Consider the following 18,828-nt stretch of genomic DNA (forward strand, 5'->3'; position numbering starts at 1 on the left):
TTTCCCTTTTCCCAAAAAAGCTCTTTAAAGACATTTGTTTTCCTCTCATTGTTGCTTGTGGGCTTCATTTTTTGAAGTAAAGTATCACGTGACAGACGAGCGTCTTGACATGTGTCAAGAGACACAGACGCACAGACAGATGTATCCGGTGGTTGGGGACCACTGCTCTAAATGATCATTCCTAGGTAATGAGAAAAGAGTCCTATAAATGTTGATGTTCCAAGACCATCTTTGTTAACGACCTCTTAAACTGGTGATGTGAAAAGCACTTTAGTGTAAAAGCGGCATTAGGAGAAAAGGCAATTTACCTGGTCATACCTTGACTGAGGAGGGTGGTCGTGTCATCTGGTTCAACCTGAGGAGAGAGGAATAGTTTGAGAAGTTAATGATGCACAAACGCTTTCAGACAGATAATCTCAAACCATATTCAACATTTATTATTCTCTTTTTCCACCGATTTCTCCCACTTTCACTCATCGCATGCTAACTGTCTCCTTTGGTCTGTCAGTCATCGCAATCTGCTGATTCTCCAGGCAGCAGTGCTCACTCTGCCCTGACCCACACTGAATCTGCCATGGCAGAGGAGACAGTTCTGCTCTCACACATCACTAAGTGTAAATGTGGACGAGGAGAGGACACACACACACACACACACACACACACACGCACGCACACACACACGCAGACACACGCACAGACACGCACACACACACACACTGAACCTGAGCTATTAATGGAAACCCCGCAGAACAAAAAAGCAAACAACCTAGAAATAATAAAGCCCTATTTAAGGCCAGAAATAGAAAGGCGCGCTCCAGTGAGTAACTTGTTCGGCTCCGCGCCTTTTATAAATAGCGCTGAGTATCTGAGGATACACTCCAAGGAGGGAGGAAAAAAGCCGCAAACGCTCTGTAAAGTCGGGGGGAATTTAGATATCGGGGGCTTTATAGTGTGAATGGAATCCATAAATATCACAGTCATGAAACAAGCCTCGTTGTGGATGTTTCATATTTCTTGGTCCCTGAGGTGCTGTTTGCAGATTATTACATAAGTTGCTGCTGTTTAAGTTTGAATTTTTTCTTCATTTGGATGTTGAGTACAAATCTGTACAGTTCTGGAGAGGCTGTTAGGGAACTATGTGAGGTATACAATTGACTGTTTGCTTTATATACACCTTGATGTAATCTGATAAACTGGTGTATGGTTAACCCATCTATAGGTGAGGCATACAAGCAAAGGTGGAGGTGAACAAGAACTATTCTGAGAGGGCTGTTCTTGGTAGATACAGATGGAAATGTATTAATGTTAAAGTAAGAGAATATTCATGATACATGAATGTACTTCAAGAAAAGGTTTGGTAACACTTTCTAAGGCAGATTAATACCATTTTATTATAACTGCAGATTTGCTATCTATTACCGTGTATTAATAATAATAATAATAATAATAATAATAATACATTTTATTTATTAGAGCACTTTTCATTTGCGTAAACAAAACTCAAAGTGCTAATTACCATTTATAACAGCAGACTTGCTGTTTATTACCGTTTATTGATGACTTACTCCTGACTTGTTGACCCTTTATTAATGGCTTAATGATTAGACTTCATTGAAGATTCAATAGCCAGAGAAATCTTTCACAAACTGGCAACCCAAAAGTTGTTCTTCGTTAGTGTCTTATAACTGAACTATAAAGCATTAGTCAATTATTTATTAATAGTTAATAAAGCGGTAAGTTAAAACTTAGGGGGACCAACAGTATTACCAGAAGTTTCCAGCCTCCACACATCTACGTTGAGGATCGTATTTGTAAAAAAGAACATACAGGAACAAGCTTCCAATGCCTCCAAGTGTCTTTGTTTTGTATCTGAAACTTTTTCACTCCATCTGTTGCTGTATTAGTTTTGCCCTACAGCATTTAATGTGAAAGGGAGGTTGTGGTTAGATATAGTTTGAGTGAACATGTGCCATCTGCCCACACTTTGCTATAATGTGGTGAGATAGCTTGAACCACAGATTGGACCACAACTAGTATCTATTACTGGCACGACGGCAAGAGTGTGACTTTTCTTTTAGTCATTGTTCCGCATTTCTTCCCTTTTTTCCCTGGAGCAGCTCCAACATAAGCCACAGCACGGCTTTGCAAAGACCCATTTGAAACTGTAAATTAACATTACACAGAGGAAATATTAAATGGCTTGGATGGTAGCTTGACCCCAGGATTATAAAATGCACTTGAAGTTCAGTTTCCACATTTATTTTGACATTTTCAGTTGTCCTCTACGGTATGCATATGATTACAAATAGGCTTATTCTGCTTAAGTTGTAGTAAAGTCTCTTTTGGCGTGGGAACAACAAGCGACTAACTCCACAGGGTGAAGACAAGGCAACTGCAGACAGACATAAGAACTGCCATCCTGTCTAAAAACATCCCTCATCTTCTACAGGAAGGAAGTCATTTCTGAGAGCGCTGGCACCAGGGGAGTAAGTCAATGTGATAAAATAAGTAGGAAAACATAGTCAGAAAGAAACAAGAAGTCATGTCTCACCATCTGAAAGAGGATGAGTGTGTTTGTTTTAGCCTTTTAAGGCCATGACCAGCTATCCTGCGTGCTGGGTTCATGTTTTTGTTGTTTGAAAGAGGAAAATATGAATACACGAATAAGAGGGGAGGCAGCTGGTAAAAGTCTAAGTAAGCACACTTAAAGAAATTGATGGCTAGAACAGCTTGTGTCAGCTCGGGAGCACTTTTAGCTGACGGGGACTTTCAATTGGCTCTGGGGCCTTTCTGAGTCGTGTGGGGTTGGCACCATTGTTGGCATCACTGGGCAGCTTGTCCCTGACACACGTCAAACTCCACCACCACCACCACCACTGGGGTCAGGCTGTTCTCATTCACTGTTATTTCTTATACCTACAAAAAAGTAATGCACTAACATTTCGTAGATAACTCAGGACATGAAGGGCTGCCTCTAAGGAACTCAGGTGAAGCAGTATAAAGAGCGACAAAGTCAGCATAAGGAGGAAATCGGGTTGGATGGAGGCGTCAAACAAACAACCTTGTGGACTTTTACCCACGAGACTGCTGTTTGTGTCCCGAGTAAAACCAAAAGTGAATGTTAACTAATTTAAACTTACTTTTTTTACATAGTTTATGTGCTCAACTAATGCCACGTATGTAGGTTACATAATGAACATATTTATTCTAACCAAAACCACAATCTTTTCCTTAACTTGACCAAGTATTTTTGTTGCCTACACTTAACCAAGTATTTCGAACATACTTATTTGAACCATAACCAAAATCTTTCCTGAACCTAGTTTTGGCGTCAAACAGGTTCTGCACTGATCGCTCGTGCTGCTGGACATTGGTAGAAGAACGCATGAAAAGATATTGTGTCTGTATGCCACTCAGAATAATAGTACTATTTTTGCTACTTCTCCAGCCTCTTGCACTGCGGTGGTGTGTTTGGATTTGTGGAGCTCTTACTCGGAAAGTCAGTGGAGGCAATCTCAAGCAAGTCTTAAATATTTAAAGAATGAATGACTAAATAACAAATGAAACAATGATGAGTTATTCAAACAATGTCTGAGTCACTTACTGTTTCTCGGCCTTCTCCCTGTCATCCAGGAAAAACAGCGCAGTGGCCAGGAAAAACATGCCCCCCAGGACGATGATAAAGGGACAGAGCATGAGGGCATAGCCCAGACTCAGGAACCGCCACAGCGCTGATGTAGCGTAGCTCTGCTGAAGGCCATCGGAGATCTGCACACCACAAACACACAATGACAAACACACCCACATCCCCCACCACCATCACCAAAACCACACATATGCACATGGACAAACACAGACACACAGAGAGAAGAGAAGACACATTTTATTCAAACTAATCATCTTCCAAAAGTTCTTAAAATATCCTCTCATGCACTGACACACGACATGACGCCATGCTGCTTATACACTCACACTGACACATGCAGAGTGAGTTCTGCACGTTTCATCGTAGCAACAGATACAAGTAACACACAGCATGATGTAAGACGCCCTGTTTTTGTTTTAAGTGAGGCAGGATTTCACAGCTAATAGCTCATATTGCTGTCCAAGGCTTGAGTAACACCGGCGTTGAGTCTGTCATGCTTCTGCGCTGAGCAAAACAACAGCTGGAGAATGGTGGGTGTGAAGTGACCATTTCTGCTTCCCAGTGTCACTCACAAGGCAGCTCTCAAACACACATAGATCACTGTACTGACAATCGTGACAGAGAGGAGGCTGCTGATATTAGCTTTTAGCAGATTATGTGTACGTATGCACATCAGGAACATGAGAGGGCCTCTCTTCTGTGTGTGTGTGAGAGTCTGAGCGGCCATAGGTTACCCTGGCTGAAGCACATTGAGTATATGTTAGCGTCAGCAGAATAAGATTCTCTACGGAGCGAGCTGGAGAACTGCTGACAGGAGGATGTTGGAGGGAGGGACCGTGTGCTTACAGTATGTTTTCATGCATGCAACATAAGGAGTCATCAGAGAAAGAGAGAGAATGGTATAAGAAAATAAATTAAATACACGTGTGTGTGTGTGTGTGTGTGTGTGGCAAAATCTGGTGTACGTCCAGCAGCTGTGTGTGTGGCCAGTGCAGAGCTATTTCTTCAGGTACAGTAAATTGCCTGCACAATACAACTTAGCTAAAAATACACAGTAAACAGCATGTCTAATTATCGAGCTAGAAGGCATTCCTTGTGAGATTGCTGAGAGATTGTTCCTGGCGTTCCCCTGCCACCCACTCTGCAGCCATGTCCTACTCGTGCAGCAAGGTCCATTATGTGGTTCTCGGAGGATTCTTATGTGACAACTGCTGTCTCCGTGCCGATGAAGGAGGATCTTGGCACAAGCCGAGGGGAATTTCAGATGCACTTTTTTACACAACAGGAGGTGGTGTTGTGTGATAGTTGTGTGGCATTTATCTATGAAGGCTTTCCCAGAAAATATATATATATGGTTCACTTGGAACACCACATTGGTTTGTGGGGTAGAGCACATCATCTGCAGCTCTGTTTGGATGTCAAAACCCCAATTGTGAACCAAAAGGACTGACTTACTGGCTTACTTTCTCCTGTGGTTGCTTAGCAATAACAACCAATCTGTTTTTCTTGAGATTCTCCACTTTGCTCATTCACAGGATTTGCGTCAGCCTGCATGGGTTGACTGTATATCTGCCTGTGCTCAGCCTGCGTCACGTCGAGTCCATCACACTTGCTTGCTAAACCTCAGTTCAGGAACTGAGGCAGTCAGCGGTGACGCAGTTGGAGCATTCTGGGCCTCGTAGGTCTGGGGGTTTGCAAGGGAGTGAGAAACCCCTCGCCCGTCAGTGTGTCACTCAGAGGAGAGTCGTGACCCCGCAGGCTGGAGGGAGAACCGGGACGACTTGCTTACTGTGGGGCCCATATGTGTGTGTGTGTGTGTGTGCGTGTGTGTGTGTGTGTGTGTGTGTGTGTGTGTGTGTGTGTGTGTGTGCGTGCGTGTGCGTGTGCGTGTGCGTGTGCGTGCGTGTGCGTGTGCGTGTGCGTGTGTGTGTGTGTGTGTGTGTGTGAGGAAGGGCAGCATTATTCTGACATGTGGAGCTTGTTTGAATATTAGCAGAGCTATTGTATTGGGTAGCCTCCCTTTCCACATATTCTGTGTTATAAGGTGAAACTAATCATTTTATTCATGATCAATTCATCTTTAATCTATTCACATTTTTAAACTATGAAATGCAAGAAAATGGTGAAAAGTGCCCATCACAAGGTTAGAGAGCTCAAAGTGACATCTTTACATTGCTTGTTTTCTCCAACCTACAGTCCTACATAGCTCGCCAGTGGGGCCCACGAACAAGGACTAACATGCACTAACCGAAGCTCGGATCACAACACACACAGAGCTAGTGGGACTTTGTTCTCTGCTCAGTTAGACATTACTCCAGTAGATATATCTTTACATAGCAAATAGTTGTTGTGCTGCTTTTATATGGATCGAATTATTCATAAATCTACACATTCTATCAATTGAATTAAGGTGATTCAGACTGAGTCACAGTATTTCAAAGTATTGCTCTCTTGATGTGTCAAAAGGACGTTTGTAGAATATAAGATGACACTGGGTTTTATTTGATCTGCAAAAACTGAACAGCGGCAGTCTTTGAGCTGGATTCTGTTTCCCAGTATTTGAATTTTTTTGTTTTGTTTAGTCTTTTGAAGCGCTTGTCAGTACTTGAAGATAACTTAATGCTCCTTTTATCAACAAATAGTTTAACATTTCCATTTAGGGAAGAATAAAAAGAAGTACACTTTGAATGCAGCTCGACAGACAGATGCTGTTGCCAGCCCGTCAGGCCCCAACAGAGGATCTCCAGGATCAGTTTGATTCACTAATCAAAGACTTCCACTTTGCCTTTGTTAACATGACCTACACTGTGAGCCGGAGGCACAACAATAAAACACAATTTAAACACATGACACTAAGGCAGTCTATTCTCTCATAGCATTTTCCTGGCACATCATCATAACACATCATATATACTGATATAAAAAGTTAAACATTAGGATATCATGTGAAGATTGTGATATGGCCGTTATTTTACTGATACATGTTTTTCTATTCTATTTTTCCTTGCTTCCTGTACGCTCAAATAAGGCATACAGAATGAGTACCTCCACGGAGTTACTATTTAACTTCTGAAATGTTCATTCTCTGTTGGGAATGAGAAGAATGCTGCTTGACAGTCTGAGGTGGATCCTGTTTTACAGTCCATTGAATAGCAAGCGGCACTTGTATTCTAGCCTCCAGGATGTATGCATGCAGTTTGAATGGTGAGGTGGGGGTGGGGTGGACAGGCGATGTTGGGGGTTGATTGACTCTGACCTTGAGAGGCCTAGCCTCCCAGTCAGAACCACTCTCTCATCTCCTGACCAATCAAATACAGCAACACCGGCCCCTCCTGATTTACTAGAAAACACCACTGACAGCCTGAAGAGCCGTGCTGAAATCACAACTCTGTTCACCAGCCCTCCAGAGACGTGTGCTAAAAGCTCCTCTTGTACCTCACTTTGCACTGGCCCACTTAAAGCAACGGCTGAACTGGTATCTCAATACATGGTGTGAGTGTATGAATGATATACGCTGATAAGATGTGCATTCCATCTGGGATTTACGACTTGGGGTAATTTTTAAAGACATCCCCCCCTTACACATCTTCTTCTGGAGGAGTCTTACCAGGCCTATCAGGTACGGACTTCCTGCGTCACCCAAAAGATGAGAGGTGAAGCTCTGAAAGGCGACCGCCGTTGCTCTCCTCGTGGGGATGACGACGAACTGCACACACAGAGAGAAACGGAGGGTGAAAAATACATGTGAGATGATGAGACAGAGGTAGAAAGATTGACTCAGCCATGTTAAAAAGACTCGTGCAGTCTTCAATTATGTACGCAGAGCCCACCTCATTGGGTCAGAACACGGCAGGCAGACATGTCAGTCACAGTAATGGTCTATCTCTGTCTCTACATACTCACCACAGTCTCCAACCTAATTACAAATGTAGGCACTGGTCAGTACACGCACCTTACTGAAAGTTTAATTTCGTTTGGCTCACTCAAGCTCCAGTTTTCACTTTTATATACCAAAACATACATGAGAGAAAGGGCTCCCCTCCATATGTTTCCACGAGCAGTGTATGACCAATCTGGGTAAAGACAGTAATGCTCAGCCCCACCCAAACTGTAGTCCACTCACACATTTCACAAAACTGTGTCTAATTGGATGACCGCCGTTTCTTGCAGGAATTTCCAATGACCCACTGGATAAGTATAGGCTCCAAGTACTTACCATTAAAATGTCCGCTGTTATGGCCCAGTTCAGGAAAAGCAGCGTCTCTCCTATAAAGATGCAAACCTAAATAAAGCAGATAAAAAAAGTGTCCATTTAGTGGCGCTAATTAAGATCAACTGCACAAAAGACTGGTAACCAGACATGAAGCCAAAAGAGGAGGTTTGCAGATATTGCTACTGTGTGTGGGAATCCTGCGCTGAATAAAAGTGCTTTGGTTGCTGTGGTTTAAAAACATGTTATTATGTTGTGGCCCAATTATACAAGGAGATACAGGCCTTCATTTAGTCTCACTAGCCTACGAGCTGAAAAACAGCACATGATGATAAGGATTGTTTATTCTTAACACTTCCTAAGTTTAGATCCAGCTGCAAGACTTTAATTTATGTCCTTCTTCTGAATGGGTCAAACAGAAACCTGTAAATATTATGGTGGACTGGATATACAGTGTACTAAACGAACATGTAGACTACTGTATGTACACGGGCCGGTACCAGCTGGTGTTGCTTTCCTAAAAACAGACCCAGAGGAATTTGGTTGCAGGGAAATCTTGTGTGTCTGTATTGGCTGGTTTCGTCTGACACAGTTTTACACGGCCGGTTTATGCCAGACCTACAGTACAGAAGCAGACTGACAGAGGGGAAGTAGACAAGTCTGTTCTGAGAGCTGCGAACCAGACACCGTGACCGACACGTTGACTCTCAGAAGAGAGAAGCCCAGCCTTTCCTCCGATTAGCTGCGTGTTGACGAAACAACAGCTGCGTGGGGTCAATCGTTACAGCCACGTCACGCCTTATAACATGACACATCTGTCAGTGCTCCGCCATGAAACCTGAGCTGATCACTTACAACTGCTGCCGTACTGTACGATGATTTAATATTGTACAGTAGAGTAGTCTGAGAAGAAGTGAAGTCTCATGTTTAAAGCCTTGTATGTTTTCGTATGACAAAATACGGTTATATTCAGAGAAGAAATGCAATATTTCCGTCATGACAGCCGCAAACTCAGTATGTGAGTCTCAGTATCAGTAAATATGCGCCCGGGAGTTCATATACATTTGAATTATTAAATCGTAATCTTTACTTATGCAAGTTATTTATCACAACTTTGTGTAGCAGCTGTTGAGGACAAGTATTTTCCATCCTCCATATACTACATACACTATGGAGCATTTAATTTATAAGGTTATTATTTTATAATGTCATTCTTTGTTGATTGAAATACATCGCAGTTTTATAAGAGCAGTCATTGTCCAAGATAAGATTACATGCTTAAACACACCTCACATGTATACTGTAAAGAATTCAGAGGACAAACAGGTCAAGGTCGGCTCAGGCTGTTTGTTATGTTCCTTTACACGCATGGGAAATATTTTCCATCTTTTCCAGCTTTCCAGCGTTATTACCGCCCAAGTTGTGGAGAGTCAGTTCCTCTTCCTTTGTCTCTGATAAGAGTGAGAAATGTGTGCTTAGTGAGTCCAACAGCTCAGAGTGCATTGTTTCAGGGCAGGGATTGTTCAGTTGCACCCTTTCCTGCTTCACAAGGCAACCAGACACACAAGCTCTCTGGGCATTTTCCTGAGACTACCTGCAGCAGCTCCTGAGGCCGCCTCAATCTAACCTGCAATTAGACTATTCATTATGAGGAGCAACCCCCACTCACTGCCTCTGTGCCTCAAAGGAACTGGCATCAGTCAAGGTGTCTTTTACATGCTTTATTCCACCCGATGAGCTTTTACTAAGCCTTCTCTTGTTAGATTGGATACCAGACTTTCCCTTTTAATTTTCAGCCTCTGAGGCTAATCCGTAATTAACATAATTGCTCTTTGTGAGAGGAACGTTTTTCACTGAGGACATGTTGAGTTTTGGAAATAGGAAAGCAAAAAGGAACCTAATCCCATCTCTCTCTACTGTTCAATTAAACTTCCTCTGCTGCAGACACAATATACACAAAAGAGTTACAGGAAGTGACTCTTACATAGGCTCCTACGATGCTCTTTTTGGCCACCACGAAGATGAGGCAGATGAAGATGGCCGAGCCCAGCATGCTGACAGCGCATACGAGTGGGTCGGCTCGCTCTGTCTTCTGGCGACACAGGCGTGTGGTGGCCGCCCCGATGACCACGCCTAACAGACCCGTCACACAGGTGATCGCCCCGAAGATTAGGCTGGACGGGAGAGCAGAGACATAACTGTTATTTTAAATATATATCATGCAAGGTTTTAGTCCATGCAACCACGCAAAGGAAGTTAAAGTTAAAAAATAGCATGGGTCATAACACTGGAATATTTTCAATATAAATACGGTGGAAACCAATTTTCGGGTTCTATATTTCTCATGCAGATAACCATCTAATTGACATTTGTATATTTATTACATGAATACAAAGTAATGAAACGGACAGTTTTTTGCTGTTTACTGAATTACTGTAGAAATTAAATTACATATAATTCAAGTACACTTTAATACAGTACTGTGTATAACATATAGCTTACTTTAGTACAATTTATAATAAGGGTAAAACAGTAGTGCTCTGTGTACAGATACAGTAATGTCAGCCACAGCTTGACGGTGGCTTCAGTGCATTTCTAAATGTTCAACAGGCCAGTAAATAAACTGTAGACGCTTAATATAAAAATGTAATCTAAAATAACTACATTTTTTACCACATGTTGTAATATATGAAAACACCCAAAATCAACACTGTAAGCAGACTACTTGATTTTTATAAGCAAATTATTAAAACAGCAATTGTATAGGAATGATTCTGGCCCAGGCTTTTTTATCCATATAGGCAGTTTATCACTATAAGAGGTTTCCACTGTAGATGAACTGGACTGAACTACTGTAGCTCTATAGTAGTTCAGTCCTGTTCATCCAGCTTTAAACACAATGCTGGTATCTTTCTCTTTTACAAGGTTTCAGATTAAACCAGTGACTTCAAAGCCTGCACTCTGTGTCTAGTCATTAACCTCTCACCTGTCTGTGCTACTGCAGATCGCTTTTGTGCAGACCTCTGCCGTCTTCTGCACCACCTGGGCTCTGGCCAGGTACAGAGGGATCCACACACCAAACGCACCAGTGGCAAAAGACACCGCCGAGGATGCCAGGGAAGAGAACACGTAGCTCCGACTAGCCAAACAAAGATACACGCAAAATGATTAAAACAAGTGATTATCTCAGCTTACAAAAGGCAAACATGCTGTTTTCTGTCACACTTGCTCTGTCTCTCTCTTTGTAAAACCCATCTGATAACAGAGAGGTTACACAAGATTAGCATTATCTTGCAGGTGAGAATTAGAATTTATAGCAGCTCTGGTGCTGAAATGATATGCAGTTAAGGTTGACAGTTTTATACAGGAGACAAAAATAACACTCTTTAACACTTTCCATTAGTTGGGAATGGGAAAGACTGTGTAAAGCTAAAAGTCACACTGAGAGGGGGGATGAATATGTGGTTCCCATAAACCCTGCACAAGCTACATCACAGTAGAGTTTATAACATTTCTTAAAGAAATGCAGCCCTCAGGTCATATAATAACAAGGGCCTACAGTGTTGTGCATGTATGCTCAACACTGTAGCATGCTCCCTTCACAGTTCAGCAGTAGTGCAGTGCTGGTGAGTGGACGATACTGGTTCACTGTGTCTTGTGTTGACTAATGGCTACTATCGCTCCCCATGAGTGAATGTAGAAATGTTATAAGTGTGTATGTTTGTATTTAGGGCTCGAGGATCATTTCCATTATCTATCAAACATCAGAAACTCAAGAAGTTGGAACCAGCAAATGTTTAGCATTTTTACTTGAAAACTGAAAAAATGCTTCGCCCACAACAAAATGACTTCATAGTGACTGAAGAATCCAAAAACAGAGAAATGTTTTGATGAATTGAATTAAGAGTGTAAACAGATGTTTTTTATATAGTTCAGCTGTTGTTAAACGCGTCCCCCATTTACTTCAATTCATCAAGAATGTTCTCAGCTTTGTTTACCATGGAGGCACACAAGAAAATAATTAAAGGTAACAATTAAAGGAGTGTGTTACCTTTAATATTGATGTATAATGGGTTGTGTGGGTCTAGTATTCTTTTGAACGATTAATAAATGATCAAAATAGTTGAATTGATTCACTAATCGATTAATGGACTAATGGTTTTATTTATACCCAAAGCTCCACTCAAAAGACTTAATATATTATGAATGTGGTCTATCATTCAACCAGTGTAAGCTCAACTGTGAGCACGCATGGCTCTTAGTGACCTGCTGGGGAGAAATGAAGGATACATCACTGAACAGGTTAACACAGGTTAACCTAGAGTATTCTCTGAGGCTGACGGCAGGCCTTACTTCTTAGCGAGCGCCTTCATGTCACAGAGCCAGGACGTACGGGTCTTGATGCTGCCTCTCTTCGGCTCAGGCACGAAGACCAGGATCAGGGATCCCGCGATGATCCCTAAAACTGGGGACACCTACCGGAGCAAGAAACACCTATCAGACTTTGAATCATGTTAACACATCTCACTTGACATGATAGTCATAGTGCGAGTGGCTTGGAGGGGGGCCGACATGAGATGCAGGACAAAGAACAGTGTGTTTACAAAATTTGAATGGACGGCCAGTGTGTTTGTCGATACGCCTGACATCCTATACAAGCCCTCTGGAGCTGAGAACATTCCCTCTGCTTACTCTGTTGTGCATTTATGTGTGTGGGGGGGCTCGCCTATGTGTATAAGCATATACGACTCAAGAAGAGTTTTTGGTCTTTAAAAGAAGCTTTGTGAGCTTTGCACCAAGGTGAAAACCTTTATAAGCGCCCATCTGCTATTATGTTCACTATCATCTTTTATGGGTTTTGAGATAGCATGTTTGTGCATGTGTGTGTCTCTGTGGGGGAGACAAAAGGCCGGATGGGATGTGTGGGGGAGGATTTGTTCAAGTAATACAAATTGCTCACAAAAGCAAAACCAATTTCATCTGTCAGGGGAAATTCATCATATTATATTTTGTAGCTTATAGAAGCCATTTATATGCACAAGTATTGTGGTACAGTGTGTGTGTGTGTGTGTGTGTGTGTGTGTGTGTGTGTGTGTGTGTGTGTGTGTGTGTGTGTGTGGCTGTGTAAACGAGTGTGTGTGCACATGTTTTTCATTGAGGGAGTAATTCTGAGTCTGATGTGGCTCATAACATGGTTGATAATGCTGCTCAATGCAGTGGTTATAGTCTGAAAGGTGCGGGATTACACACACACTGATTATTTCCTTTCCTATATTGTGTCTTCTCTCCAATCTTCCTCTCCTTGTATGGAGCAACTTAATTAGATCGACATCTACATCAGAATCTGATAATGTGCTTTCAGCGAGAGGAAGCTTAATGGAAGGTACAGAGCGACCTCATCTCAAAGAAAATAAATATTAGCTTTGTTTTGCACAAGTTTTGCACTCAAGTCCCCTCATCACTATTCAACAAGATACGAGGAGTCTGTGACCTTTGACCATGACTCCCACAGGGCCCATTAGACACTTCCTGCATGGATGGTTGGCAATCAAACAAATTAGCTACCGCCCTCTCCTGCTCCTCATTTCTAAGCATCCCCCTGTTCCTTCTTATCATCCACATTTTTGCTAAACAAGGAAGGTAGCTGGAACATGTTCGGCAAAAACAAACGGAAGCGCTGCAGTGTTTTTTCCTTTAAGCAGGATACTGCTACACAGAACCCGTTTCATGTCTTGGTATTTGTTTTCCTCTGCATGCCACACCAGTGATTAATTGGCTTTGAGATTGTTTTATTGGAATGTCATTGTGGCTGCTATGGAACAAACTGCCCCGCTCTTTGTTTTTTTCTTTTTAATACTCCACCATGACAAGAAGAAAATGGACGTATGTCCTGTTTCCTCAAACCCAGTGAGCTGCCACCTCCAGGAATCTCTTCCACCACGACATGCTGAGGGGATGTTTAATGTCTTCCTTTAAAATGTCAGTCTAAGAAGAGTCAGGTCGTGCTTTGTTTTAGGGATTCTAAAAGATGAACCTGAAGTCAGTTGCTCTTGGGGAGTCCTGTTAGACATTTCATTGGTCCTCTCTATTACTGCTGGTATGCCTCTAAACGTTTTGTCTCAAGTACTCATTGGAGTCCCAGTAAAATAAATGCTATGACAACAGTGATTTATGGTCCTGGTTTAACACCTGTGTCTGCTCTTAAGTATGCAGTAAGTGTGCTACTGCACAAAAAACTGTCCAGTAAGGATTTTTTGTTGTTAAAGTAAAACCTTATCAAGATGGGACATCACGGCAAAGTTCTTCAGATAAATTTCTCTTGAGAGCTTAAATTAGCCTTTAATTAAAAGGCTAGCCTTAATGTTCTTGGAGCACCTTTGGGGCATTTTGCGAGCCAGCACGTAGAAACAAATGTGTCTTTGTGATAGCCTTCTCTGGTACACATTTTGATTTCTTAATTTTGATCAGTCCAGCCCATGCACTTTCCATTGTGCTCCTTTGTTTAAAAAAAGCAAGGCTGTTATAGATGTAATAGTTAACTTGTGGTTATTGTTCTTGGCTGCTCTTGTACTTACAAATACGACAGTGTGGTCAGTGGTCCTATGGGTCAAACTATGATCTTCAACATACCCTTCTAGCGTCAGTTTTGCACATGCAGCGTGTGTTCAGATAACAATGGAACCTTACGCTATGTTTCATTATTTCCCTGTACTGAAAGAGACACTATACACACAGGTTGAGGAAGCCCTGACACCTTGTTTTTTCACTGAGGCCGACATTGATCCAGCTTCACCGGAGACGACCTCCATGGGGGAAAGTGTAATGAAAGATAAATGTGTTTACAGGGACTGAGAAAGAAAAAGCTAGCATCGGCCTTGATCTTTAATAGAAATCCACTACGACATACGGCCTTTTAGCTTGAACACATATTAGGTGATGTTGAGTGAGTTTGATGTTACATTTTTTAGAAGCATTTTCAGAAAGGGTTCTGTCGGCTGCAGGCTGAGATGATGCTGATATGGATGTATGTGAGAGCCTTTAGCTCTCTCTGCTTTGTCACTTCCCTACAATGCCCCCCCGGTGCTTCTGCCACCAATGACCCCTCCGACCCCAGATACAAGACAGGCCTCCCCACCAAGCCCTGCAGGAGGGGGTGTTCGTCTGTGTGTGCATGTTTGTGTGCAGTGTTGGGAGATGATGATGCCCTTACCCTCAGTGCCCAGTGCCAGTCACCTGCAGCTACCTTGGCACTGGAGCCCAGGATGTAGCCCAACCCACTGCAGAGAGACAGAAAGACACAAAACATCAAATACATTACTCTGAACCCGCTGCAACCAGTACACAGTATACTGTATATTATATAATAATGTATAAATGAGTCAGTGTCCAGAGTCCACTTATATGCTTCTGCCTTCACTACACACATCCTGTTTGTCTGCCACGTTGAGTGTTTGGGTACTTGATATGGAGAGCTTATGACAGTGTAACTGATCAAAGCACCGGTAGCAACTTAGCTAGTTGGTCTATTTCTGGAAGTGTGATTTGTGCACATAGCCACAAAATGCAGGTGCAAAGTTACCCACGAGCCAACAGAGCGCACCACTAACAGGCTGTGTGTTGTCACAGTGTAAATGAATTCCACCGCATTTTACCTGTTATGAAATGTCTTGTGTGTCAACATAGTGAAATGCTTTGAGGAAAATGTTGTCAGATCAGATCAGATCAGATAAAGGGCCCTTAATGCTGTGATAAGCCTCTGCTGCTAGATAGCATCAGTATTTGAAGGACAAAGAGTAAACTGAAGGACTGATAGCCAAGTATGTGAGCATAATCTCAACACAATAATGCAGTAAAGAGCTGATTAGTTTTTATATTTGTTTGTGATCAGTGTGACCTATTTTGATAAGCAATTCATCATCTTTCATCATCATCATACGTCATTCATTTTACGTCATTTTTCAAGCACAAATGATGTTTGCTGATTCCAGCTTCTCAAATGTGATTTGTGCCTTAGGTGATAATAAACATAATTTGTAGGGTTTTCACCTGTGAAACATGACCAATTTTAAATGACAGCGCCATCATCAACACCAAATGAGAGAGTATCTTAAAAAATAGAGATCATTCAGCTAAAATGTTTCATGTGTTCTTCGTAGCCCTAGTCCCTTTTCATTTGTCACCATCTCATCTTATTCCCACTGCCTCTTCACTGGAACTAGCCAGTAAAAGTCAATCACACTTCCTGATTTCTCAGAGAACCTGTTAGTCTGCATGTGCTGAGCCTCTGGCCTAGAGGTGTTGTTTTCCATTGGAACAGCAGATTGGAGCAATAGATTGATGATCAAATGGAGCCAACGATTTAAAGGTAGGTTCTTATCAGCTTTGGCTGCTAAAGGGCCAAAACATGTTTAACTAGTTTGACACACATGCTCACACAGAGCAAAGGGGGAAACAGTCTACGCTTGTGCTTCCACGATTAGTTCTCCAAAAATAACACGGCAGTATAAACAGGCTCAGACAACATATGATATTTCCAGTGGGTGACTAACATCTAATCTTATCAGAGTCCACCCAGAGAGTGTTTGGAAAGTTCAACACCAACAATAAAACTGGAGCATGAAAAATATGCTCACATCAAACACCGGCGTCGCACAGAAAGCTGTCTCTGCGGCCAAGTTTAAATTATGGGGGGGGGGAAAGGGAGAGCAGGGGAATCCATTTCCTGTGAATCCGGTCTAATTCCTGAGGTCATTTCCTGGAAATGGTCATAACAACCTCGGTACAAACAAGACTGGATAGGATGTTTGACTGCACTTTACTGAGGCCCACTCCTTCACCTTCTATTGTCTGTGTTGCTGAGCAGTTTACTGTGACCCAAACATTTCTCATAACACAACCACTTTTAGACATTCCCTTCCTCATTCAACTGTCTCCAATCTGCCATTATAAACTTAAATGATTAGTACACTCAATTAGTTATACAGCCATTCATCAAGGTGGTTTGCTCTGCAACAACACATTTAATTAGAGATGCAACGATTAATCGATTAGTTGTCAACTTTAAAATGAACCGCAAACTATTTTGATTAATCAGTTTGAGTAATTCTTTATGAAAAAAGTATCAATTATTTGATTCCAGCTTCTTAAATGTTAATATTTTCTGGTTTCTTTACTTCTGTATTACAGCAAACTAAATATATTTGAGTTATTGACATTTGAGGATGTTATCTTGGGCACAATTTTCTGAAAGTGTACAGAGACTGCAGCACATTTTCCTTTTGCTTAACATTTCCTTGTGTGTGATTCTGCATGCAGCTGGAAGCTGGAAAACAGTGCAGCTAGCTGCTAGGCCCTGTATATAACGATAAACCTCAAGTGGCTCCCGTGCTGCAGCCACCGGTACATTCATCTTTTATTGCTTGGCTTGTTTTTTCCCAGTGGCCCTCTTTCTGATTGAATGAAATGAAAAGGCTGGAGATTTGAGCTTAATAATACCTCCTACTCTCACAGCCCTCACGCCACATCGCAAAAAGCCTCCTATCCTCCTTTAAGCTTCACACAGCCAATTGTAAGTTCTGCTTTTCTTTCTGCAGAGGGCCTGAGCTCTTTGTGCTCTGTGTCTGACTCTGGACGAGCCAGATAGGAGCGAGCCTGACTTTCTCTATGTGAGGATAATTTCAATTATCAATGCTGATTCTCCTGATTCCTTTGCACCTTTGGATTAAACATGTAAAGAACCAGCTGAATTCCATGAAATCACCAAGCGATATTTTCATAAAATGTCCGCATGATCGCTTCCCAAAATATAATTGTTGTTTGCTGGGGTCTGCTTTAAGTATACAGGATCTATCTGCTCTTACCTTCCCAGGGGGATGGCCAGGTAGAAGACAGAGAGCATCATGGTGCGGCTGTTGCTCGTGAACAGGTCTCCGATGATAGTGGGAGAGATGGAGGAGTAGCTGGACTCTCCAATACCCACCAGTCCCCTGGAAAGCACAAACAGCCAGTAGTACTGCAGAGAGAGAAAGAGTGAAAAAAGAAGTAGGAGTTTTGTTAACAAGCTGCGTGTCAACAACCCAACAACCATTTCCCCTCACCTACTTTTCATTAGAGCACAAAACAGTGTAACTACCTTTAGTACTAAAATGCCGTTACTGATAGCACGCACAGTGATTTAGCTAGGTTAGTTAGTGAATAACACACGTTACAACATGAAGCATGTAGTTATTCATTAGTGAGAAGCTAATACTCAATCCCATGAACACGAGAACATACAGGCCATCATTGATTGAAATGTTGTTGCACTTGGTCCAAAAAGCTGGAGGAGGTTATCTTGATCAACCAATTAATATTTACTTAATGAAATTGTGAAGTAGCCTCACGTCAGCATTTTAATGTGTTTAGTACAATTTAGCAACATTAAATTACCACGACACATTATCTTCCACCAGATGTAATAAAGTGATAAATGAAAAGAGGAATACTTAAAAGGCTTGAATACGAGCTGAACGCTGGCAGGGGCACTTGTGTAGGCAGCTGGATTGTTAACTGTTTCCATGGAAACCACTATTCACTGGATTCGGACACCGTGTCTGCTCGTGAAGAAATCTGGTTCCCCCACACTCCGGAGGAAATGACGCAAAGTGCAAATATTGGCCACTAATTTGTCCATTAGTCTCATGAGTAATATTAGTTGCAGGTAGCGCTTGAGACATCACGTCACGGGGTCACACACAACCATCAACCATGCTCTGGAGACTACACCACAAACACACACCTCACTTTGAGATGACACTCAGGGGATCCATCCAACAAAATACATATTGTTCCTCTTCTTCTTCCTGTGGTGCTATTTATTAATCTAGATTGTTTTGGTGTGAGTTGCCGAGTGTTGGAGATACAGTATCGGCTGTAGAGATGTCTGCTTCTCTCCAATACCGTGGAACTAGATGGCACTCGGCTTGTGGTGCTA

At 42.1% G+C, this 18,828-nt stretch overlaps 1 protein-coding gene across 2 annotated transcripts in view; it reads right to left on the reverse strand.

The window, feature by feature from the left end:
* spns2 (SPNS lysolipid transporter 2, sphingosine-1-phosphate) overlaps positions 1 to 18,828 on the reverse strand; it is a 67,960-nt gene that overhangs the window by 9,614 nt on the left and 39,518 nt on the right. The window contains exons 4-12 of one of the 2 annotated variants that reach the window (XM_029447496.1): positions 17,717 to 17,868; positions 15,067 to 15,133; positions 12,210 to 12,331; positions 10,843 to 10,995; positions 9,841 to 10,030; positions 7,863 to 7,928; positions 7,254 to 7,352; positions 3,605 to 3,768; positions 319 to 355 (exon numbers count right to left, since the gene is read on the reverse strand). In XM_029447496.1, coding sequence (XP_029303356.1) covers positions 319 to 355; positions 3,605 to 3,768; positions 7,254 to 7,352; positions 7,863 to 7,928; positions 9,841 to 10,030; positions 10,843 to 10,995; positions 12,210 to 12,331; positions 15,067 to 15,133; positions 17,717 to 17,868 — 1,050 coding nt within the window. Of the gene's footprint in view, positions 1 to 308; positions 356 to 3,604; positions 3,769 to 7,253; positions 7,353 to 7,862; positions 7,929 to 9,840; positions 10,031 to 10,842; positions 10,996 to 12,209; positions 12,332 to 15,066; positions 15,134 to 17,716; positions 17,869 to 18,828 lie in introns of both variants that reach the window. The other variant, XM_029447497.1, reaches the window with a different exon arrangement.

The sequence above is a fragment of the Cottoperca gobio genome, chromosome 14 (assembly GCF_900634415.1).
Source record: "Cottoperca gobio chromosome 14, fCotGob3.1, whole genome shotgun sequence".
Taxonomy (NCBI): domain Eukaryota; kingdom Metazoa; phylum Chordata; class Actinopteri; order Perciformes; family Bovichtidae; genus Cottoperca; species Cottoperca gobio.